General features: G+C 35.3%; 3 protein-coding genes across 7 annotated transcripts; 1 reads left to right on the top strand and 2 right to left on the bottom strand.

Annotated features, from left to right (window-relative positions):
* Positions 1-1,449: 1,449 nt before the first annotated feature.
* Positions 1,450-6,151, top strand: LOC125197477 (ARM repeat superfamily protein). 3 transcript variants are annotated; one of them, XM_048096227.2, is made up of 8 exons: positions 1,450-1,596; positions 1,730-1,883; positions 2,224-2,961; positions 3,281-3,475; positions 3,559-3,661; positions 3,912-4,570; positions 4,978-5,658; positions 5,736-6,151. In XM_048096227.2, the coding sequence occupies exons 3-8, from the start codon at positions 2,308-2,310 to the stop codon at positions 5,904-5,906; spliced, it is 2,463 nt and encodes an 820-aa protein (XP_047952184.1). In that variant the 5' UTR covers positions 1,450-1,596; positions 1,730-1,883; positions 2,224-2,307; the 3' UTR covers positions 5,907-6,151. The 3 variants fall into 3 exon arrangements, with proteins under 3 accessions (XP_047952184.1, XP_088912352.1, XP_088912351.1); XM_089056226.1 differs by having other exon boundaries at positions 1,480-1,596; positions 1,849-1,883; XM_089056225.1 differs by lacking the exon at positions 1,450-1,596 and having other exon boundaries at positions 1,718-1,883.
* A 109-nt stretch (positions 6,152-6,260) lies between these two features.
* LOC125197479 (putative serine/threonine-protein kinase PBL17) lies at positions 6,261-8,963 on the bottom strand. The gene is made up of 6 exons (XM_048096230.2): positions 8,520-8,963; positions 7,778-8,076; positions 7,335-7,470; positions 7,117-7,253; positions 6,868-6,991; positions 6,261-6,767 (listed from the first exon to the last, which is right to left on the bottom strand). The coding sequence occupies exons 1-6, from the start codon at positions 8,590-8,592 to the stop codon at positions 6,334-6,336; spliced, it is 1,203 nt and encodes a 400-aa protein (XP_047952187.1). The 5' UTR covers positions 8,593-8,963; the 3' UTR covers positions 6,261-6,333.
* A 6,461-nt stretch (positions 8,964-15,424) lies between these two features.
* Positions 15,425-23,081, bottom strand: LOC125197478 (lupeol synthase-like). Of its 3 annotated transcripts, none has more exons than XM_048096229.2 (17): positions 23,015-23,081; positions 22,593-22,795; positions 22,033-22,218; positions 21,764-21,853; positions 21,422-21,619; positions 21,243-21,327; positions 20,773-20,939; positions 18,254-18,442; positions 18,077-18,190; positions 17,587-17,829; positions 17,227-17,382; positions 17,091-17,137; positions 16,814-16,957; positions 16,446-16,623; positions 16,285-16,365; positions 16,037-16,120; positions 15,425-15,950 (listed from the first exon to the last, which is right to left on the bottom strand). In XM_048096229.2, exons 2-17 carry the CDS (start codon positions 22,788-22,790, stop codon positions 15,831-15,833), a joined length of 2,280 nt encoding a protein of 759 aa, XP_047952186.2. In that variant the 5' UTR covers positions 22,791-22,795; positions 23,015-23,081; the 3' UTR covers positions 15,425-15,830. The 3 variants fall into 3 exon arrangements, with proteins under 3 accessions (XP_047952186.2, XP_047952185.2, XP_088912353.1); XM_048096228.2 differs by lacking the exon at positions 23,015-23,081 and adding an exon at positions 22,879-23,006; XM_089056227.1 differs by lacking the exons at positions 15,425-15,950; positions 16,037-16,120; positions 16,285-16,365; positions 16,446-16,623; positions 23,015-23,081 and adding an exon at positions 22,879-23,006 and having other exon boundaries at positions 16,810-16,957.
* Between the last annotated feature and the right edge of the window lie 1,111 nt (positions 23,082-24,192).

Below are 24,192 nucleotides of genomic sequence, written 5' to 3'. Positions count from 1 at the left end.
CATACTTATATTTTGGGACGTGTGTTCAAAACTTATTTTCGCATATCAATGCAAATTATATTATAGTATTACTATTGTTTGTGCACTTTTCAATGATTACAAAAATGTACACTATAGTTCAAGAATGCAATAATCTCATTTTCCAACATTTTAAAGCACACAGTTGAGAGTCAAAATCACATATCAGAAAAAGACAAAGCATGAAAACCGTGGACTCCCAAACAAACTCGTGAAATATCAATTTTTGACTATGACATTCGACTCATTAAATTAAATTAATTAGATACTAAAGAAGAAGTATTTGTTGGCGTAGTACTAATTCTGGCACCGGTTTCATAAAAACATCTCACCTGCAAATTGGTAGGGAAACATTTACTTTGATTTAAATAAATAGTGGAGATAAAGTTAATATAGTTTTAATATTTTCAAAGTAAGTTACTAGTTTTAAATTATCAAATTCAAACTATTATGGTAATTTATCTGGAGCAATTATCATTTTTTATAAGGATATTGGTTTTTAAAACAATAAACATTGGCCTAATTATGATATTTTTCACAAATTTTAATTTTAGTCTAAAATATCACAAACTTTATATTTCGCGTGTTATCTTTTTTACAACGGGTTAAGGCAAAATTCTCGAAATAATCGTGTACGTCAACAAGTGTTACTATGGAAAATACTAAAATTAGACCAAAGTTTGTATATTAGGGATCAATATCCTTTTTCATGTGTGCACAGTTTTTCAAAATAGACACAATAAATACGAAATGTTTCATTTGTCGCATTCCAAAACGTCAATTTTAAATCACAAAAGAATGCTTGATTTATATGTTTGGATCGACCTGTTATTACGCGAATGAAGTTATGTTAACTTTTCATTTTGGTATTTATGGTCGATGGTGCTTGGTGGACTCATATAAACACTACCGAGGCTTAAGTATTCTAATAGTACTAGTACCTTTTTACCTCTGTCTCATGTTAAATGAGACGTCTCCCTTATTAGTATGTCTCCCGCCTCAAGTGAGATATTTCATCTTAGCAACAATTAGCTCATTTATTTCTTCTATTTTGTCTTTAATTTCTTATACTCTATTCTCCATCTTACTTTATTACTCTAATTTATTCTCTTTTAGTCCACTAACATAAATTACCTTCTTGTGCCAAAATAGAAACATATCGAGACCAAGAGAGTATTTTATTTTTTTGTAGAAGTTCATAATATTAATTATTTAAATCACTCAAAATTATATTTTCAAATAAAATTTCGAAACCATAGTCTGCAATTTTTTTTTCTACGTCTGCCTCTGCTTAAAGTGATGACTCGATGCAACGTAGACAAAAAAAATTGACATCGTCGAATGCTCGTAAATGAAATATTTTACACACTACTATATGTGTATATCTATATCAATTTTATTTTTTGTGAACGGTTACTAGTACTAAAGAGAATCATGCCCCACGAAGTTGGCCCTCTCCTCAATTTCAAAACCAGAAACTCAAAACTCAAAACTCAAGCGCCAAAACTCCAAACAAGCCTCTCTCTCTCTCTCTCACGCACACACACACACTGGCCCCTCTCTCATGCGTACGGACGGGTAGGATATTCTCGAATTGCGTTAATTTTTTTTCTCTTTTGCATCCTTCACGAGATTCATTTACTATACTATTTCGAATTTGCTTTTGTTTTATCTGTTTTGAATTTGAAATTTAAAGTAGCTTAATTGGCAGAGCGCCAGCATTATTCTGGCTTGATATTTGAGCATATAAGTCTGCTTTAGCTACTTCAATCTCGATGCAATGCTTTTTGTCGATGCTGTATTGAATCACATTATTACTCTCTGCTGAAGGAGGAAAATGGGGGTGGAATTAGCTGGCGTCTTATGTAAGTTTTTTTTGTGAAATTTTACCGGTTATTATTGTGAAATTTGTTTCGTCACAGTCGTGCGTGTGTGTGTGTGTGTTAGCCGTTGCTGATTATGTATTGAAATGTTGCCGATCTGTTTTTCAGATTTGGAAAGTGTTGGTGCTGATTTTTTTTTTGTTTTTTTGTTTCTCTCTTTCCTGTGTGGAGAATCTATATCAATAGCTTTTGGAAGATTGTGGATGAATTAATTGAATTTTCTCGGAAGCATTTCAAATATTGATTTTCGTCTGTCTCGATATAGGTCTAATGCGTTAATTTCATTTTTGATGTTTTACTGAAATCTATTGTGAATTTGAAGGGGAAAGAGTGGAAGGTCGGTTCCTAAGAGTTCATGGTGGAGTGAATCTGAACTGGTGAACAGTTTAGTGTAGATTCAGTGAAAATGAAGACACACGTGAGTATGGTGAAATCGAAAGCAACTTCAAGGGTGAGTAATCAGCAAGCTGTTTTTCAGCTGAAACAGCGTGTGGCTCTTTCAGTCAACAAGCTTGCAGATAGGGATACTTACCAACTAGGGGTGGAGGAGCTTGAGAAAGTTATTGAATGCTTGACGCCAGATGGGGTTGCTCCGTTTCTATCTTGCATATTAGACACAGATTCTGAGCAGAAGAGTGCTGTCCGCAAAGAATGTATCCGGTTGATGGGGACTTTGGCAACTTTCCATGATGGACTGATCGGATCTCACCTTGGAAAGATTGTAGCTAGCATTGTGAAGCGGCTAAAGGATTCAGATACTGTTGTAAGAGATGCTTGTGTAGAAACAGTTGGTGTCTTGGCTTCAAAACTGAGTGGCGGTAGAATGGAGGGTGATGGTGTTTTCATCACACTTGTGAGGCCACTTTTTGAATCCCTGGGTGAACAAAACAAGCAAATGCAAACTGGCTGCGCATTGTGTTTGTCCCAGGTCATTGATAATATTCACGACCCTCCTCCGCTAGTGTTGCAGAAGATGTTGGGAAAGACTATTAAGTTTCTGAAGAATCCTCATTTCATGGCGAAGCCAGCTGTCATTGAGTTGAACAGGAGTATTATTCTGGTCAGTCTCTGCCTAATACCTACCTTTTCTTTGTACTTCCATTTAACCTTTTAGAAATTGACTGTGTTATAGGTTGCATAAGCATTCATTTGGAATATTGACACGATGGTTGTAAATTGCCAAATCCAATGTTTCATCTCAGCCAATCATGTTGTAAATTTTGTTTGGGGTCACTTTTTTCCTCAGCTTGTGCTTACTGTATGACTAACATGAGAACGCAATAATTTAGTAGATTGTAGCTCAGAATGGGGCACCTGATTTTGTTTTATGAAACTCAATGTAGACAGAATTATAACTCCCTTCTTGTTTAATATTTTAGGCTGGTGGTGCTCCGTCACATAGTTCATTGACAGCTGCACTAACAAGCATTCAGGAGTTGCTGAAGAATAGTGACTGGACAACACGTAAAGCTGCTTGTGCAGCACTGGGAGATATTGCTTCTTGCGGTGCAGCATGCCTAAGTTCATATCGGCTGTCTTGTATCCGCTCTCTTGAAGCATGTCGGTTTGATAAGGTCATCTGTTTATTAAACAACCCATTATGCTGCAAGTATTGTTATATAAATGCTTAATTTTGTCCGTATATCAACCTAAATAGGTGAAACCAGTTAGGGACATAGCTTTGCAAGCCTTGCAACTCTGGAAAAATCTTCCTGGTCCCGATACAGCTGAAGCTTCTGAAGCTGGATCTTCTGTCAAAGGTATTCTCGTTGATGCCCTGTCTTTGATGTGGTACAAATTGCCCAAAGCACAGAGCTAATGCCATCCAAAAAAAAATTAATTGTTTATGTACTGTGTTAACTACCCTTGGTGTTATTTTTCCTCGGCTGGTGATAATATTTTGAAATGATCCATTGTGTGATTTCAACATCTGGAAGTTTTCTTCTTTATGTTCTCATCTCGAGGATCACAAGCGTTTGTGCTTTATGTAATGTTTTCCACTTCCTGCAGAAACATCCTATAGAGATGACTATACTGATGTGAGTAGTGCCTGTGACACAAGACTGAAGGAGAGTACGTTGACAAAATTTGGTAATGGAATGACTAAGAAAAATGTTCCCCTCTCTTCTAGAAAAGCTGAAAGAACTTGTATCGAGAAACCTCTGAACTCTGGAAGAACTGATTGGAAAATAGATGTTGCAGTTCCAAAGAATTGTAGTTCAGCAGCAGAGAATCCAAATGAAGAATCTGAGTGTAGTTCTGTTACCAAGAGATGTGAAAGAATAAATTCTGATGCCAGAAGTATTAGTAGCACTAGATATGAATACGTAGATGTGGATGACAAGCAGGAACTTTCATCTGTTTCTGATCTTTTCACTGAAAGCATCAAGACAAAGGTTGTGACAACACATTGTGATGCTTTCGATGATGCCAGTTTGGTGAAGTCAACTGGGACTAGCCGAAGGTTTCCTGCAGATGAAGTTAGCATTGGAGAACAAAGATACTCAGCTAAATTGCATGACCGCAGGAGCTTAGATTCAACAATTACAGAAGCAACTTCACAAACTATGCATGGGTGTTGCTCACAAACAGAAAAGGAGATTGCATTAATCAGAAAGCACCTTTTGGAGATTGAAAATAAGCAGTCTAATTTGATGGATATGCTCAAGGTAACTCACTTTTTTTGGGTTTTGCTTTTCTGTTCTTTTCTTTTCTTGACCACTATAATTCATGTGACTCTTCATCATATTAAATTATTCAGGTTCATAAAATGGACATGCAAAACTACAATCACTAGAGTAGCCCTGGCCTTCAGTTTCATGCATGTGATAATCTTAATAAAAATATACAAACATTTACATTGACAGAGACATAAGTAGCGAACTATATAATATTACAGTCAAATGGACAGAATGCTGGCATTAAGTAAAGTATGACTTACATTAAATTACTGTCAGAAAGAATCATATTCTATGAGTTTAGGATGTAAATGCTCTTTGATATGTTACTATTCATTAGTTTTTGAGAAATTTGGAATTTGACAACTGATTGATAAAATTTCTGTTTCTGTTTGCAGACATTTACAACCTCTGTTATGGATAGCGTGTCAACCGTCCAGTTAAAGGTCTCAAATCTTGAACTGGTGGTCGATAAAATGGCGCAGGAACTTGTTCATGGAGGAAGATATTCAGATGTATTGGCGGCCAAACTTCTGAAGAGAAGTCCCAGCATTGCTTCCCCTAGACTTTCTACATGCACCCCACGGACGTCGGTAGATAGTAACAGGCATTCCACACTGATGCCAACTAGACATGCTGGAGTTTTGGAGGACACATTTGGCAGAAGCAGAACAAACAATGCTGGGCGACCAAACTCTGACATGTGGGCTGATGCCAATCTCAAGCCAGTTAAAGGTTTCCCAGGGAAGGCAACTCCTGTGAGTTTATATCCAGAAATTCACGAAGAACAGATGAGGAAAAGTGGCGTATACGATCCTAAGTCAAGGCTAAACAAGCTGGAAACAAAGAACAGCCCATGGAAAACTGTGAAAGAGCATTTCTGTAATGGTGATCTGGACTCGGCATATGCTGAAGCTCTGTCCTCAAGGAATGAACAACTTCTCTTTGAGCTTCTGGATAGAACCGGACCTTCTCTCGAGAACCTATCAGAAAAAACTGCAAATGGCCTATTAAGCAATTTAGCCATGTACCTAATGGACCAAAGATTCGTGAGCTCAATAATTCCTTGGTTACAGCAGGTACGTTACTATTTATACGGTCATCCATAATGAATGATTAGTATGCTATATCTAAATCATCACTCTGTATTCATCAGCTTGTGGATCTCAGTAACATCCATGGACCGACCTACCTAGTGCTCTCCGCAAAGACAAAGCAAGAATTCGTATACGGAGTGCAGGAGGCTGCCAAATTGGACATATTCAATCCTGCAGAGAGAAGATGCCTTGTTGAAATAGGCAAAATGTTGTGCCAGTTTTGGGGTTAGCCAAGTTTGAATAACGCTGGAGTTCATTTCTTTTCTGTAATTCATATCAGAAAGCTTGCACATCTGTTTAGGAATCGACCGTGTTGAAGTTGTTAGACAAATCTGTTGATCCACTTTGCGCAAAGTATGAAGCTGCGTCTCAAGATTTAGGGGTCGGAGTTTCACAACTTGTCTGTTACAAGCATGAAAATATTCAATCATTGTGATGTCTTTCTAATTGTGTCAAAATAATTTCCGTTCATATTCTTGTTTTGGATGTACAAACACTAGCTTACTTTTCCATTGATAGAATGAGTTGCAATGTTCAGACTTGTGAAAAAGTAGTACAGACTTAACTGTCAAAACAAGAACCTGTTTGAGTGCAAAATCCTAACCACAGATTTCAACGAAAAAAAATCTACATATGAGATGAGATTGTTGGTTCTTTTCAGGGCTCATCGTCTCCTTTGCTCTGACTTTGGAATCGGTTACTTAACCCTTTGTGGGGATTCTGAGGTGCGTCGTTTGGGACTTCGTAAAGGGTTACACCACCACTGCTTTCTATTGGGATCGATTCTTGGGTGACGAGGGGTTGCAGGATCTCGATGACTTGACTCATGAGGGGTCTTCCTTTCGGGTTCTGGCTGAGACACTGATATGCCAGATTGGCCACTTTCATGAGAATCTTGGTGGAGTACTGCCCCTCGATTCTACGATCCAGTATTCTCGAAAGCTTCTTGCTGTGGTTGAGGAGCGGGCGTGCCCACTCCACGAGATTATGCTCTCGGCTTGGCCTGCTCTTGTCCATTGTGCGTCTTCCTAATAGCATCTCGAGCAGGACAACTCCAAACCCATAGACATCACTTCTTGCTGTCAAATGTCCTGAACAATGTATAAATGGATGATCAATCAATCACCAGTCATAAACAATGAAACGATTAAGCGTAATGTCCATATCACGTCTGCCATCACGAAGACTCACCAGTCATGATGTACTCAGGAGCAGCGTAACCATAGGTGCCCATAACCCGGGTCGAGACATGAGTTTGATCTCCTGTTGGCCCAACCCTTGCCAGCCCGAAATCAGAAAGCTTCGCGTTGAAATCCTATGTTCATTATACACTTTAGCCACTGAATGACCAATGGAGATGACCAAATTTTGCATAGCCAGAAGAAAATAAAAAACACAGTTATAAGACCTCATTTACACTAGTAATAACCACACACTAACCTCATCTAGCAAAATGTTTGAAGTCTTGAAATCCCTGTAAATGATAGGTTTTTCGACACCGTGAAGAAAAGCAAGGCCTCTTGCAGTATCCAAAGCAATCTTTAGTCTTCTATGCCATGTTAACGTGGTTCGTACCCCTACGAGCAAAAACAATAGAAAAACCATAAGAATAGTTGATCTTAGTGATAGTGAAACAATCTTCCACTAATCCCACTTACTAAAGAAAAGATGTTTCTCGAGGTTCCCGGATGCCATATATTCATAGATCAAAAGTCTATGGTCATCCTCGCAGCTGTAGCCGATAAGTTTCACCAGATTAGGATGTCGGAGATTGCCTAAATAGTTTACTTCTGCCTGCAAAGGAAAACCTCAACATTCAGCGATAACTATCGTTTCCCACATTTGATGAAATCGAAAAAGGTTTCACTCAACAGACTCTTAAATCTGAGGCAGCAAAACCGTCTTTTTTACAAAGAGACGAGATGCAGCCATCCAATCGCTTATCTTTTTTTCTTGACAAACTAGAACAACTACAAGTATGAAAGAGGCACAATGCTATCATAACAGTGCATTCTATTCCCGAGCATAACGTTTATCTTTCGCGAAAAAGAACATATATTCACATTCACTTCTAATTTAGGTTATTACCATAGAAACTCACCAGCCACTCTCGGTCCCCCTGTAGACTTTCAGGATCAAGCACTTTAACAGCAATCTGAGTCGTCTTGTAACCAGGCCTCACGTTCTCGTCTATAACTCCTCTGTAAACAATACCAAATCCACCCTTACCGAGAATCTGGTCTGGCCGGAAACCCTTTGTGGCCAGCCTCATCTCCTCGTACGTGAAGATATCAAGATCGCCATTCCCAGGACTTAGGCGTAGGTCCTTCACATTTTTGGGGATGATCACAAAAGTGTTTGAATTCGATTTCACCGGTGAATTGGACTCCGCATAGATACCTATACATAATAACAGAACAATCCCACACAACCATCATAAAACTACACTTGACATTATACACTTGCCTTAGATGAAAGCTTAAACAAGTCCAGAATCAAGATTCAAAAACACTAATTTCTGAACATTCTATAAGTAAAACAAAAATGTTTTAATATCCATTAACAATACCAAAATGCAATCTTTAATTCAATGTTCAAACCAAAGCAAAACTTCTCAAGTCTAATTAATTCCAATCTGTTACCATAAACATAAGGGAAGCTTCACTCAATACCAACATTCAAACTTCATAAACATTTGTTCACCATTCCACAATTATCACCACACACACACACACACGCAGAGATATGATGAAAAGAAAGGATCCCAAATCAAAGGCTATAACATAAACAAAAAACAAATATGAGAAGAAAGAATGAGAGTGAATGAGAACCATTAAACATACCATGGTTTCCACAAGAAGAATTCTTCTCCCTCTGCTGATATTCCTCTCCTTCAACACTAAGACAAGAACCCATTTTGCTATTCCCACTTTCACCAGATTCGCATTTGGATTCCAATGGTTAGACAATAAAAGAGACTAATAGCCAAGATTGGATTTTTATCACTCCATTTCCATCATGAGCCAAACATACAAATGGGGCGGCGGCGGATGGGAAGATTTCACCGGAATATGAAGTGGGTCGCCGGAATATACTCCGATTACGAAATGTGAAGGGATTAAATGTAGGAAGATATTGTGCAAGAGTGAGTAAGACACTATGTTAGGAAGTGTGAGCGATATCGTTTCCTTGCTTATAATGTCCAGGCAAACCAGCAGCATATATTTACCGATTTAGTAAATGTTGGTCAAAAATGGAGTAAAAAGGAATTTATTTCAATTTACTATGATTTGCAATGGAAGAAATTTCCAAGTAGGAAGAAGATGACTTGGCACCACAGAGCCCAAAAATGACTTAAATATTCCCTGACATTGACATTGCCATTGCATTGACAATGACGGGCCCATAGTCAAATCCATAAAACATCCTATTCCTTCGTCCGTATTAAGAGTCTCGTTTGAGTTCGATCGAGTTTTAAAATATGAGTAGAAAATAGATAATGAAATGTGAGATCATATTTTTAATGTATTAATTTATAATAATAATGTGATTCTCATCAGGACGGACTAAATTGATAAACCGACACTAATAATGACAGTCGGTGAGAGACATTATTGTGGCCGTTGTAGGAAATCACACACAAGAAATAAACATATACCAGTTGAGGCTGAGTTGTCACAATATATAGTCGACAACGTTTTCAAATTTGAGTTAAAAAAAAAGTTTTCTCATGACAGACTGTAGTTGGTCGATCTTCTAATTCTACCTAGTTCGCTATTAATTGCCATTGTCACCACCATTAGATGTATGTAAAATGACAGTTTTTTTTTACATGGTTGAGGCTGAGTTGATATTATTGTAGATGTTGTAGGAAATCACACACAAGAAATAAACATATACCAGTTGAGGCTGAGTTGTCACAATATGTAGTCGACAACGTTTCCAAACTTGAGTTGAAAAAAAGTTTTTTCATGACAGACTGTAGTTGGTCAATCTTCTAATTCTATCTAGATTTCGCCATTGATTGCCATTGCCGTCACCATTAGCTGTATGTAAAATGAGAAGTTTTTTTACATGGTGATTTACTATAATTAGTCAGTATTTTTCAATACAAACTTACTTTTATGTTATTTTAATAATCTTTGTATGCATAATTCTCCTCACACGAAGATGAGTATATAACTATAGTTGTGTCATGTATTAATGCCGCCATCAAAATCATCATCTTCATATGTCAATTTAATCCAATAAGGTATTGGACAAGTGTCAATTTTAGTTTAAAGGTAATTTTCGATGACATGAAGCATAGTTAGCAACCCCTTTTAAGTGTCAGCCTAACAAAACTAATTCAACCAAAAATAACATTCTAATAATTATTGTGCTAAAATTTGAAATAACAAAAAAAAAACACATTTCTTAATGCTAAGTTTGTGTGTTCATTTTAAACTCAAAACCCAAAATTATACATATTGACTACATTTTGTCGCACTAATCATTTAACTAATAGTCAAAATTTCAGAAAATTAATATTTTAAATAAAATTGGAATACTAAAAAGGAAGAAGGGTAGAACTGGAATGTGATGAAGGGCACGTGTTTCAAGATCCAGCGACAAGAGTTGACCCAGTCATTTACGCGCTTCTCAACTGTATTAAACACGCTTTTTATAGTCCCTTTTTACTTTTTGTCGCTTAAATATACGTCCAAGGAAACATGAATTAATTGATCTCTGATAATTTTATAATTTTAAAATTTAAAATTTAATTTTTTTTTTCATAATCATCTTACAACAAACTACATTATTCAATTACTCCCCCCGTCCGCCATTAGGAGTTCCAGTTACTTTTATGCACTAATTTTGTAAAAATGATAATAAATAGTTAAAGTGGAGAAATGGTAAAGTAAGATAGAGAATAATGTTGAGAAGAGTCGTATCTAAGTTATTCTCTCTTTTATCTTACCATTTCTCTACTTTAACTATTTATTACTCCCTCCGTCTCTCTCCGTCCCACAAAAGATGTCACACTTGTGGGATGACACGAGATTTTAGGAAGTTTTGTTTTGTGTGTTAGATAGAGAGAGAAAATATAATTTTTATATTAATGTGAAAGAGAACTTTTTTCAAAAATGAAAATGTGACATCTTTTGTGGGACAAACTAAAAAGGAAAATGTGATATCTTTTATGGGACGGAGAGAGTACTATTTTTACAAAATGAATGCGCAAAAGTGACCGAAACTCCTAATGGCGAACACAGGGATATATGTTTGTTAAAACAACTCTGATAAATGATATACTTACATGGTGTTGTTGACACATCATATTTTATTTTGCTACACTAGTTTTTTGATTTTGGCAATTATGAGACAATTGTAAAAAATTAAAAATAATTTTTTATACAGTTTCAAAGTTATGATTAATAATAATTATACTTTAACTTTTAAAATAAGATAAATTGTGAATAGAGAAATAATGGCACTATTTTATAGATAATGCGGTAAATTACATTTTCGTCTCATTACTACCACCTCTCAGTCCTGTTCTACATCGCACATTATTCGTTAATCTTATTTACAATAATTAATACGTATATAATTATTTTTTTTTTTTCATGCGCATTGCTTCAAGAAAAAGTTTTTCTTATACATAAAATTCGAAGGGTCTTTTTGGAAAATTTCAAACATCATCATTTATTACACTCGGTAACTTGTATTTATATTGTTGGCAATAGACAATTAATGACACTTAATATTTATGTTTAATTACCAAAAATATTAATGGGCATTTTAGGATTTAGGAGCAAGAAGCACTTGATCTTCTGATCGGTAGCATATTTCATTGAATAGTATTCCTTCAGTCCCAGCTAAGATGACACGTTTTCACGTATTTAATAAATAGTTAAATTGAAGAGAAAATAAAGTAAAAAATATAATAATATAGAAGATAGTGTCTTCTTCAATATTCTCTAACTTACTTTATTTTTTTTCCTCTATTTTAACTATTTATCATTATTTTTTCTAAATAAGTGCAAAAAGGTTATATATCATCTTAGTTTGGACAGAGTAACATAGTACATTCTAAGTATAGAAGACAGTTTATTTCACATTGAAAAAGCACAGAATTATTGCAATGAGTATATAGTTTGTTCTGATTAATAATTAAGCTCGAAGAATATGTCATTGATATTTACCAATTGCCCATATTGGAAATATATATGATAGGATGAATAATTCAAACTTGCAATTCTTGAAGATCACTCCTACGACATCCTAACAATTACAAATGCAATGTAATTAAGAAAATCACGCAAAAGAAAAAAATTAATTTTTTTTACCAACTTTTTTGAATCGTCACCGCAAAAGGAAATTAAAACATAAATAATGTGATTATGTGTTATAATTAATTACCAATTGAGGAAAGTCTCCATTTTCCAATTGCGAATTGATTAACAACCTCATTCCACGATGTATAGGTAGCACATCAATCTCACCCCGTTTTACGATAAATATTAAAGAGAGAGATTAAACAAATAAAAGCCACTTATATTCAAACGAGTAAGAAATACTCCCCGAGTCCATAATAATAATAAAGTTAATGGAATATTGGAGCATAATTTACGTGCCAAAAGAAAAACTGGTGAAATGAGATATTTTATCATGGACAGAATCACAAAGCAATATATGTTGACGAAACTGACCAACATTCATGAGTGATAATAGAGCCCTTGATGTGTGAACTTATGTTTGATCTAGATTAGTGTATACTTTCTCATATCGCAAAACTAAAAATGTAATTTTATACGCTGACAAAATTTTGGAAAACACTAAAATTTAAGGCGCAAATAAAAGTGTGTTTCAGTTACCAACACATTAAATCAATAGTATATAGAGAGAGAGGGAGTGGCAGAGATAGGTGGCTGTTGGCGAACAAATAAGAGAACGAATGAAAAAAACACGAGCAACAACAACAGGCAAGATAACCGAGAACAAATCGAACTAATTGATAAACTGCACTAGAAAATAAATAACAAAAGTTACCCCAACTCTGCATATGATATGGGCCACATTTAAGAGAATAAAAATCTAGTAGTCTGAACATATCGCTACATGATATGCTTAATCAATTATAATTGCAGAAATCATTTCTCTTCTCATTTTTGTTTCTACTTTTGCAATTGTAAATGGTTGAACATACTACTATATGACAATACGTCCGAGTCACTAAATTTATACTCCATTCAAGGAGAGCTACACCCAACAATAGCGGGTAGTAAAGACCAATTTTTCGAACACTTCAAGAGTAGAGAACAAAGCCATACTTATTGAGGTCTAACTATAATAAACTCTAACATAAGCAAACAAGGTAAATATAAAGTAAACAGAATAAGATGTAACAATAGAAAAATATGCCGAAAATAAGGAAATTGATTGATCGATATAAGAGAGATGTTTTAACCTTGTTTAAGGTTGATAGAGAACTCTCACCCCATCCACCATCTAGTAGTAACTGTTTAGACAACAGAAATTGACATGCTTTTTGAAGTGTTTGAGAATTATGGCAAGTCTTGATATTAGCTACCAAGGCCACCACTGCAAAAAATGTAGCATGTGTAACATGTGCCCCAACAGCCATACCTGCGTATGTCACAAATAGATTTTAAACCTTAATTGTTCTCCTCATACATAATAAAACACACACATATATAGGGCAAAATTTGCCGGAAAAAACATTAAGTTCGGTCAAATTCTAGTCCCTCTCGCAACTTTTGGAATCAGTTGAAAAAAAATATGAAGATGTGTTATTCAACCAAATAATTTGGTATGGTGACGTCCACGTATGATATTTGGGTTGTTATATCAGATATAGTTTCACCAAAAGTTTTTGGTTGTTGGATATTTGCGAACAAATTCAAATTTCATAAATTTTTTCTTTTATATTTAAAGAGACTATTTTTTGGGGACTTGATAAGGCTAATTTCCTGCATTGGTTATGAGGTTAAATTCAACGAATTTCTGAGTCTAAAAAAGCTTTTAAGCCAGGTGTGTAGAGGAAATCGCCAGATCCAGGAAGGAAGGAAGAAAACCACCTGGTGAAGGAGTTTGGCGAGAAAATGAACAGAAAAGGAAGAAATTCCCAAACGAAGGAGATTACTAGATGGAGGACAAAGAAGGGAATTCAAGAAGATTATAGAAGATCACCTCCAAGTCTATAAATAGAGAGCACGAAACACACAAAAAAAGAGGAGAAACTGACTCACTTTTTGCTCTTAGCTCATTTTCATATACTTCCACACACACTTGGGGGATATCGGAATTTATGGGGTTGTGGTTCGTATTTTGATCTACTGTTATGTACCACCGTCTCCACGTGAGGCGAAGAAATAATTTACTGTTTTAGTTTTAATTTCTGCTCTGAATTTCCCCGAGTCTTCGCTATTCGAAGCTCGGCGTTTGTTTTGTTGAATCCTTGTTGAATTCTTAATCGTTTAGCTATAGAAGTTTATTTTCTGTTTTCGTCTTATGTTTACGTTGATTGTTGCTTTACCTTGGATGCTTTTCGCACTTAATTTTGTTTTGTTGAAGTTGGATTGTGTTGGAATTGTCGTTGATCGGTTGGATTTGGTTGGATCAGAGTGATCGGAGACGGAATTCGCAGTGGTTTGTTGTGGATGGCTTGGATCCGGAGCGGATGAAGCATCCGATGTTTAGATCTGTTAAATTCTGCATGAGTTTTGAAGTTTAGTTCCTGTTTTCTCATTTACCTCGTCTAGTGGTAGTAAATCTGTTCTATTTTCTTAGTTAATCGTAATTTGATCGTTCAATTCGACATGCTCTGTTCCGATTTGATGTTTTACTCTGTTTTATGCATTTGTGATCACGAATCCTTGGTGAAGATGAAGCTGGTTGTTAGTTGAATTCTTAGTTAGTTATTTGCAGCTTTTTATTCGTATCTTTGCTGTTTTTGGAAATGGTCCCCACGGTCTGTTCTTCGTCTGTCTAGTCATTTTAGGAAAATTATTCACTAGGTCGGGTAAATTTCTTCGCTGAAGTGTTACTCAGTGTAAATCTCTGTTTTCATCATGCATGCTTTCGTTATGTTTTCCTTTTTCTGTGTCTAGCTGTTAGAATAGATCATTTGCATTTCCCGAGTCTAGTAGTTAAGTTCTTAACCTAAATTTGCGTAGCAGCAGCCAAACCAGTCCAAAGTCCTCTTAACTCTCAATCGCGTTCTATCTATTTCTGTGGGTTCGACCCTTACTTCTCTATGCTAGTTACAGTGTAGTGGGTTGACCAATTATTTTCTTTGATAGCGGGCTGAAGGTGAGTCCAACGACCGTGATTTTCTGGTTATTGAGTTCCTAGATCTTGCAGTCTAGTAACTCTCATTGACCTGAGAATTATGCATCAATTGATATGTGTTGTGCTCTCAGTCCCGATCTATCAGGACTGTTATGTTCAATTCACTAATTCTACTAACTAAAAATAAATAAAACCCAAAAAATAATTTGCTTAGTCTCCAAATTTTATATGATGGAACTGCATCATAATGACCATGTGAATAAATATTTAAGAGTATCCACACTGGTGGACAACATCCCTCGAACAGTCACGCCACAACCACAAAAACTTGTCTAGCCCAATAGACAGCCACGCCATAGCACAAAACACATTATTTTATCAATAGTTGGTAGTATATTTTAATTGGACTATTGGACAAAAATAAATAGAATGGAATGTAGTGAAAAAAATGGATCGGGAATAGATATTTTATAGAAATGAATTCAGAAAAAATAAAAATAAATAAAAAAGTTACACTGACACTGCCGGATCCGCCGGTATCCAGTGGTTCGCCGCGCCGGCCCCCCTCCCCCAGCACAACGTTTCCAGCAGTGGTTCGCCGCAGCCCGTCTGCCGGCCGCCACTGTGGACACTCTTAAGTGAACGGTAGTCATTTTATGTGTGTATAGCATAATCTCATTTGCCGAATCAAAATATATACATCGAAAATCCATATTCCCCATGTTATACATCAAAAAGCCCCATTATACTTCTAAATAGTACTAATCATATTTTAAAATTTGCTGGCGTTGCCAGGATAATTAATTTATTACAAACTGTACAAATACTAACTATTTTGTGGGAAATAGTAAATATTACTAATACCATGCTCCAAGAAAAAGTCGATGGTAGTCACCAATAGCCCATATTGGAAAGATATTCCGATAAGATGAATAGTTGAGAGTGCAATTTTTCATAAATGCTCCTGTCATATCACCCTGCTCAACCCAAAATTAAATAAATTTAGATCAATTTGATTTATGTATACGTAAAATTATGTGATTTTATTCATCTTCTTAATTACCTGCTGGGGAAAGTCACCATCTTCCATTTGTGAATTTATTAGCAATCTTATCCCACGATGTATGGGCTCCGGATCAATACCACCCTGAACGACGACACGAACCATATGTAACTCTCAGATTTATGATAATTGCAAACCGTACAACCAAATCACACATAGAAACAGATAAAAGTAAAAGTGACTTTAAATCACGTACATATAGAAAATCACGTATATCCCATATTAAATTTCAAAAGTGTTGCACTAACCTGTCTAGCTTTCATTAGTGACAACAAAGCCCATGAAGTTTGCACCAAGTTTGATCTGTTGCCTTCAAGATTAGTGTATTCCTACATATCCCACAAACATGCATATTATTCATGTATCAATTAGGCTAATAAAAAATACATTAATTAAGTACTCCTACTACCTTGTCTCTGTTAGAGAGATAACTCTCACCCCATCCACCATCTTCCAACTGTTTAGACAAAAGAAATTTACATGCTTTTTTGAGTGAGGGAGAGTTGTCATAAGTTTTTCCACATGCTGCCAATGCTTCCACAGCAAACCATGTACCATAGGTAAAACATATGCCCCAATAACCAGTCCTACATACATAATAGTAACCAAAATTATTATTAGCAACATTTGTCTAAATATTCAATTTTGTCACATCATTTTATTTTTCTTTCTACGACACTATTTTTTATGTGAAAATTAAATTGCTGGGTACCACTCTAAAGCTTGTGACATTTTCGTTAAATATTGAAACGATGAAACAAAACCGTGAATTATTACCAAGAACCATCACGCTCCTGAACGTCTTCTATGTACTGAATTCCCCTGGCAATGCTGATCTCAATCTCTTTACTTCTGTAGCCCTTATGCATATTTTTGAACATTGCTAGCGCCTGTACGGCCGACGACGTGCATTCCACATGTCTGATTCAAACAAACAACCATGACTATCGTATAGTGGCGGAGCCACATAGGTATAACTGAACTCCAAAAATAACAATAATAACATATTTAGATATATTTTTAACCAAGATGTAAGTAATTCTTCGTCACTTACTCTCGTTCAATCAGAGTATCTTCAAAGAACTCCGTGGGGTTGAATTTCTAATAAACAAAAATAATATGGAATTTATATTCATGCATTTCAGAGATTATTCATAGAAAAATCATAAGTATCATGTAAGATGTTTCACCTCCAACCATCTGGGTGCTTGGTTAGGCTCCCATGCCGGGAATCCGCCATTGTCACTCTGTAGAGACAAGATGACATTGACAGCATCGTAGATGCGCTCCATTTCAAGACCTTTCCCCACCACATCCTCAGGCATTTTAGATAGTAGGAGTGCACACTGCCAAAAAAATTCATGTTGTAGCCAAGAAAAATTTGAAAAAGTAAATTGAACTTAACAGTCCCCCAAAAATAGTCTCTTTTGTTATTTTGGTATGTTTATGTCCCATGAAATTTACTTTTTACTTTTGTTACACTATAAATGATGTGGGACTCACTATTTAGTTAATACTTCAACTACTTTTCTTTTTCTCTCATACTTTACCTTGAGGCCTTCGGACGTGCAGTCCGAGACTTGCCAGCCGTGGTCCTGTATAGCGAAGGTCCAAGCGCCTTTACTAGTGTGGCGGTACATTGCTTGATAATCCCCGGGTGGGTTGTCGCGAACCTGCGAGGCTTTTATAAAGCCGTGTGCCTTTTTCAGAGTTTGTGCAAATTCTTGAGAAAGATTAGCTGACAGAATAGCTTGGATTGCGAACGCAGCATCCCATGTTTGACAACCAAACGTCTGCACAGAAAAAAGGATTCAACCGATTTAGATCGACCGTTGAACTTGAGGAGAAGAACGAGAGAGAGAGAGAGAGAGAGAGAGAGAGAGAGAGAGAGAGAGAGAGAGAGAGAGAGAGAGAGAGAGAGAGAGAGAGAGAGAGAGAGAGAGAGAGAGAGAGAGAGAGAGAGAGAGAGAGAGAGAGAGAGAGAGAGAGAGAGAGAGAGAGAGAGAGAGAGAGAGAGAGAGAGAGAGAGAGAGAGCATGCCTGTATTTTAAGGCCGTCTTCAGCTAGCCAGAAATAGTCCGGTAAACGAGCAAGATGGCGTTTGCACGCCTCCGAACCGGGATCCTCCACCCAGCAAGCCAACAAGCACAACGCCTAATTAAGAGGACAAAACATTAGTATACAATATATAGTATTTGCCAATGCAAAGGTATATACCTTCTCAACATTTCCTATGCAAAGGTATCTAGTGTTGTTGTCCTCGTAATGAATATGCTTCATTGCAAGTCCCATTGCTTTCTCTCTTAGCTTCGAAAACGGCCATCGCTGCAGCACTGGCTCAGCAAAATAGTGAAGGAAACCCCACAACGTATCTTGGACTAATGGGTGAGGATAGTAAAGATCTTCCTGCAAGTATAAATCCACAGCATATCAAGTAATTATATATAGAGAACGAGGTGGAGTTGTGATCAATGCCGAACCCTTCTTAAAGACCGAACTGGATACTAAATAGGACCCTCCATTTTTTTAATCTTGTGGGTAAGATTAATGTACAATTAATTTAATATTTTATTCAATAAATAATTTTTTTAGTTCTAATTTTTTTAGTTTTTTTTTTTAATTTTTTTTATTCAATAAAAACTAAATAATGAACTAAATGAACGTATGTTATTAAGTAATTTTTTGCATTCATTACATACCGAATTTACTTCAACTGAAAGATAATTATGTCATAACACATTATGAAGTAATAAACTAATGGAATGAAGTAATAGCATGACTGAATAAAGTAATAAACTAATGAAATGAAATAATAGCATGACTGAATGAAGTAATAAGTTCATTCCTACTGCTTGACGTTTAACACAGTTAACATTGTATTTCAATAAAATGTTATATTTACTTCATTTGGTTCATTATTTATTGAATATAGTTCATTACTACCACTTAACGTTTAACACTAAAATTTGATGTATCATTAATGTATTTTAATAACATATTAAAATTAGTTCATACTCCCTTCGTCCGCCATTAGGAGTCCTAGTCACTTTTGCGCACTTGTTTTGTATAAATGATACTCCCTCCGTCCCGGGGTATTAGACTCACTTCTTTTGGGCACATGATTTAAGGAATTGATATTTAAATAGTTAAAGTGGAGAGAGTAAGTATGAGAGAGGGAAAAAGTAGGAAGAGAAGAGAGAAAAAAAGTAGGTGGAGAATAAAATAAGATAGATGCTTTTTGCTAAAAAGGAAATGAGTCTAGTAAGTTGGGACATCCCAAAATGGAAAGTTGGTCTAATATCTTGGGACGGAGGGAGTAATAAATAGTTAAAGTGGAGAAATGGTAAAGTAAGAGAGAGAATAATGTTAAGAAGAGTCTTATATAAGTTATTTTCTCTCTTACTTTAAAATTTCTCAACTTTAACTATTTATTATCATTTTTATAAAACGAGTGCGCAAAAGTAACTGAGACTCTTAATAGCGGACGGAGGGAGTAACATTCTCCATTTAGTTCATTATTTAGTGAATATAGTTCATCATTTACTCCGACAAGTTTTTATTTAATAAAAAATATTAAAAATTATTATATTTTAAATAAAATAAAATAAAAAAGTTTTTATTAAATAAAATATTAAATTAATTATAAATTAATCATAACCACAAGATTAAGAAAATAGAGGGCCCCAATTTGGTCTCTACTTCGATCTTTAGGACTGGATTTGTAAATAATGGGACTCGAACGAAGTGTGTTTAAATATTAATCCACAGCATATCAAAACTGATTACCAATTTTGATACTGTAGAATATAGGGGAGTGTTATATTGCTAACTCAATGCTTAATTGCTAACTACAATTCAATAAATATTCAAATTAAAGGCCTAGATCATTAACCACGAAATGTCAATACGATCAACGAAAAACATCAATAAGGCCATAGGATTAATTCCAAAAAATATCAATATGGGTATTAATGTCAAGTTAGTTATAACTAACTTTTAAAAGAAATCCCAAAACTTTAAATTCATATAACATATATCAAATTAAAGATAATTTTATATGGATTCCGATATACTACATGCATATGTTCCGACGTCAAAATTTGAAAAAAAAAATCCAGAATTTTCGTATTTTTCGTACACAGGTTAATTGTCAATGCAGCTAAGATAATATGTCAATATAAAGCATATACAATGTCAATCCTAAATTGTGTTGACATTCTCAAAACATTGTGTTGATATTTTCGAAACACTATATTGACATTTTCATCCAAAACCCTAATTTTGAGTTTTTTTTTATCTTTTTCGATTTAATTAATAAAAACGAAAATTACACGTGGCAAATTGTAGACCACACATTTTCTAAAATCACATGGCCTTAAATTAGTTGTAGTTAGCAATTAAATGATGAGTTAGCAATTGATCACTCCCAGTAGAATATAAATGATAACTTTACAATATAATTAGTATAGTGTTATAATATAATTAGTGTAATATTGCACTATAACAACCATAATTTTAGAATATTTTTAAGCATAATTTTACAGTATGATCAGTATAGACTATAGAGATATAATATAATCAACAAAGAAGTGGCTTAACTATCTTGGACAAAGGGAGGATTACACATGTTTTTGTGAAAGAATAATAATTTAAATTGAGAGATATAAGAAATCTTAGGTTTAGAATTATTTTTAATTAAATCTCGGCCAGATAGTCAAATAGTACGATGGATATACCTTTGCACAAGTGTTTCGAGCTTTATTCCAATTGACTTTATGATATGGTTCGATGTAAATCTCTTCTCTCAGAGATCGAATCAATCCCGTGATAGGCCCCACAAATCTCTTTCCATATAAATATGACATTGGCATGTACACCAATCTACAATAGCACAACATCTTTCCTGCAAGTACCAAATCATCAATCACTACAATCGAAATTGACTAAAAGAGCACTAGAGTTGGCAAATTGAACCATTCACATCATTGTAAAAAGATAATTTGAACCAATATAAAAATCTCATAAGCTACTCTACTTATCATTAGTTGGTTTAAGATTGACTCCCATAGACTTCTAGTAGCCGGCCAACTTTACCCACTCAACAGTATATCTTGGACGACACATAAGTTTATAATAAAAACCACTAGATGACAATAAAAAAAAGTAAACTTTCACGTAAATTACAGTTTGAACTTTGATCAAGAACCTGGATGAACCGGTGAGGATTTCGGGAGCAACCAAAACTCCGGCGGCATCGGATTGTAGCCATCCCACTCATAAATTCCCAACACCTTACATAACAAGAGAGAGAGAAACATATTAGTACCTTTTATTTTCCTACAACAACAAAACAAACTATTATCAAATTTGTTGAATGGGCCTTACACTGAGCCAGAACTTCCCCCACGATGCTATCCCGACTGCGCCCCCATGGTCGAGAATCCATTTCCGGCCGCTCGCCATCGCCCCATCCTCCCCGCCTTCCGGTCCTTCCCCGAGCAACCTTAGTGTTATATAATTGAGCAAAGAGCCAAATGTTGTGCTGGGGCCCATTATGTGGAAACCCCAACCTCCATCTTCATTCTGTTCCACAAATTAATAGTTGCAACATCAATTAATGCGACTTTATAAAATTATGACATATAATGTACTATACTAATTAACAAAATGTGGATGTAACAAAAATTGGAACACTTTCTATAAGAAATTGAAATTAAAAAATATGACCTGATGGTTGTATATGTACCGTTTGATCTCAACCTGATGCGCCGGCGAAAGGGCGTCGTCGATACCGCCCGTTAAGTACAAGGCCATCACCTGCATGCATGGGGGGAAGCTAGAAAATTATTTTCAGAGGAGCAAAAATATATGAGAAATTTTTAAATTACCGAAAAGAGAATGGCTAAAGACATTTTTTAATACAATTACAGATGATCATGGTTAAATATAGCACGGGCACGGCTCGTGTTTGACTCAATTACTTAGGGCTTACGTACCATCATAGGGAGGAAAAATAGAGCGCCGGTGGACTCGGCCGGCCAGTGGCCGTCATGGGCTTGAATGGATGAGTAGAAACCGATGGCGCGTTTTAGTGTCGTGGCGGTGGCTTCTTCCGTAATTTTCTCTGTTTCTTTCAGCTTTATGGCGGTTGGGATCTCGCCGCATGGATTCTCTTTTCTCAACTGCATTCATGGTGTCCATAACAACTTTTTAAGATTTAGAATCATATGAAAAATAAAAAACTAAACTACAATGTTCACTATCATAACCTCTCTCTCTTTCTGTATACATAGTACTTGAAAATGAAGTCAAATATCAAATTCAAATGATAAACCAGTTGAATTCCATTACTCTACCCTATATCCCATGCTTGCTCAAGATGATCAAATTGTAACTAATTAAGAATACTTAACAAGATATAAACTATCCATTTATCAGATAAACTTAATTATGTCCAAGTTTATGTGTATTAGATTTGAATCGAATTAGCAATCTGTTAACCATTAGATGGACAGACAGATAGATAAATAGATAGATAGACAGACGAGAGAGAGACCTGCATGCGCATGAGGAGGTCAGCACTTTGTTTGATACGAAACCTATTTATCTTGAATTTTTGTCGCATAATTTCAACTTGAGCTCGTTCCTCTGGAGTTCCGCCTTCTAGATCGAATTCCCAGTGTTGTCTTCCGACATGATCGTTCGTCGTCGTCAGCCACTTCCCGCCGCCTTCTGCAATCTTCAACCTCCACATTTTCCCTGCATCATCATAATTATTTCAAGAATATTTATCTTGGTGTAAACATTTATTTTACAGAAAATGGTAAAAACATGATTGTTACCTTTCGAATATGTTTGATGTAACTAGATGTCGTTTGTTCATGTACAATTTCTATAAAGAATGATAAGTATATATAGACAAAAGATGAACAAAATATCATATGTATAAATGTAAGTGCAACAATATTTTATTGTTACCTTTCAAATAAGTTTCATGTAACTAGATGTCGTTTGTTCATGTACAATTTCTATAACAGAAAGATGAACAAATTCCCATATATAAATGTAAGTGCAACAATATTTTATTCACAGATCACAATGGTTAATAATAGAGTCACCCACTTGTTATAATCATTAATGTTGATTATTAAGTAAAGAAGTACTACTTGGACGATTGGACCATAAAGTGAATATGAACTTATTTCTTGATATTATTGAGAGATTAAACTATAGGTTAGTTAACTCTACTTCATCGTGATTTAGATCATAAGTAAAAATGACTCCTACATCCATTAATTGCCTTTAATCTAAGAATAATTATTTTCCCATGAGATTTTTTTTCAGATCCTTATACTTTTATTTTGATTTTTAATATCTTAAGCTAGCTAGAATATATTAGCCGCTCATAGTCATGATAGCATTGTTAATTTTGCTATTATATCTCTAGATTTTAGCACAACTAACTGTAAATGATTTGACTAGTGAAGTCTATTTCAAGTGACAAATATAAGACTCTATACGACCCTCTCTAGCAAAAAGGATCTAATGTTCAATCCTGTTTGTGCATGGCGTAGAGTATTATATTTCTCGACCTTATGTGGTGGTCTCGCGCAAAAAGAATCTAATGTTCAATCCTGTTTGTGCATGGTGTAGAGTATTATATTTCTCAACCTTATGTGGTGGTCTCGCCTATGTATGATGTAATGTTTTAATTGATAATTACAGACATAATGATTTATAAAAATAAAAACCTTATTATTCTGAGAACGTAAAACCACCTAATTGCATTCACATCGAACAAAAGTTCAAAATGATTATCAAGTTTTTAAATAAACATCATCATATACTATATCATAAAGAATTTTATTTGAACCGCTCCTATCATACTATGTATGTATGACAATTATGAAGTACTCCCTCTGTCCCCGAATAAGAGTTACTAATTTCCATTTTGGTCCGTCCTCAATTAAGAGTAGCACTTCACTTTTATCATAAATGGTAAGTAGGTCCCACATTCCACTAACTCATTTCACTCACATTTTATTATAAAACAAATATAAAAAAGTGGGTCTCACATTCCACTAACTTTTTCAACCAACTTTTCTTTACATTCTTAAAACCGGTGCCCAGTCAAAGTGCTACTCTTAATGGGGGGA

Source organism: Salvia hispanica, chromosome 4, assembly GCF_029641045.1.
Source record: "Salvia hispanica isolate PSC_SH4W2 chromosome 4, Shi_PSC_v1, whole genome shotgun sequence".
Taxonomy (NCBI): domain Eukaryota; kingdom Viridiplantae; phylum Streptophyta; class Magnoliopsida; order Lamiales; family Lamiaceae; genus Salvia; species Salvia hispanica.
The sequence above is the reverse complement of the archived record's forward strand: the minus strand, read 5'-3'. Positions and strand labels throughout refer to the sequence as shown.

Bases quoted from the DNA above. Each gene is read 5' to 3' on its own strand.
- LOC125197477 (XM_048096227.2), top strand. From the start codon at position 2,308: ATGAAGACACACGTGAGTATGGTGAAATCGAAAGCAACTTCAAGGGTG. The intron at 3,662-3,911 runs GTATTCTCGTTG...CACTTCCTGCAG, and splicing joins AGCTGGATCTTCTGTCAAAG to AAACATCCTATAGAGATGAC. The intron at 5,659-5,735 runs GTACGTTACTAT...TGTATTCATCAG, and splicing joins TAATTCCTTGGTTACAGCAG to CTTGTGGATCTCAGTAACAT.
- LOC125197478 (XM_048096229.2), bottom strand. From the start codon at position 22,790: ATGTGGAGGTTGAAGATTGCAGAAGGCGGCGGGAAGTGGCTGACGACG. The intron at 20,940-21,242 runs GTTCTTGATCAA...TGGTACTTGCAG, and splicing joins ATCCTCACCGGTTCATCCAG to GAAAGATGTTGTGCTATTGT. The intron at 16,624-16,813 runs GTAATAATTCAC...TTATGTATGTAG, and splicing joins CAGGAGCGTGATGGTTCTTG to GACTGGTTATTGGGGCATAT.
- LOC125197479 (XM_048096230.2), bottom strand. From the start codon at position 8,592: ATGGGTTCTTGTCTTAGTGTTGAAGGAGAGGAATATCAGCAGAGGGAG. The intron at 7,254-7,334 runs GTAAGTGGGATT...TTTTGCTCGTAG, and splicing joins CGAGAAACATCTTTTCTTTA to GGGTACGAACCACGTTAACA. The intron at 6,992-7,116 runs GTTAGTGTGTGG...TAATGAACATAG, and splicing joins CAAACATTTTGCTAGATGAG to GATTTCAACGCGAAGCTTTC.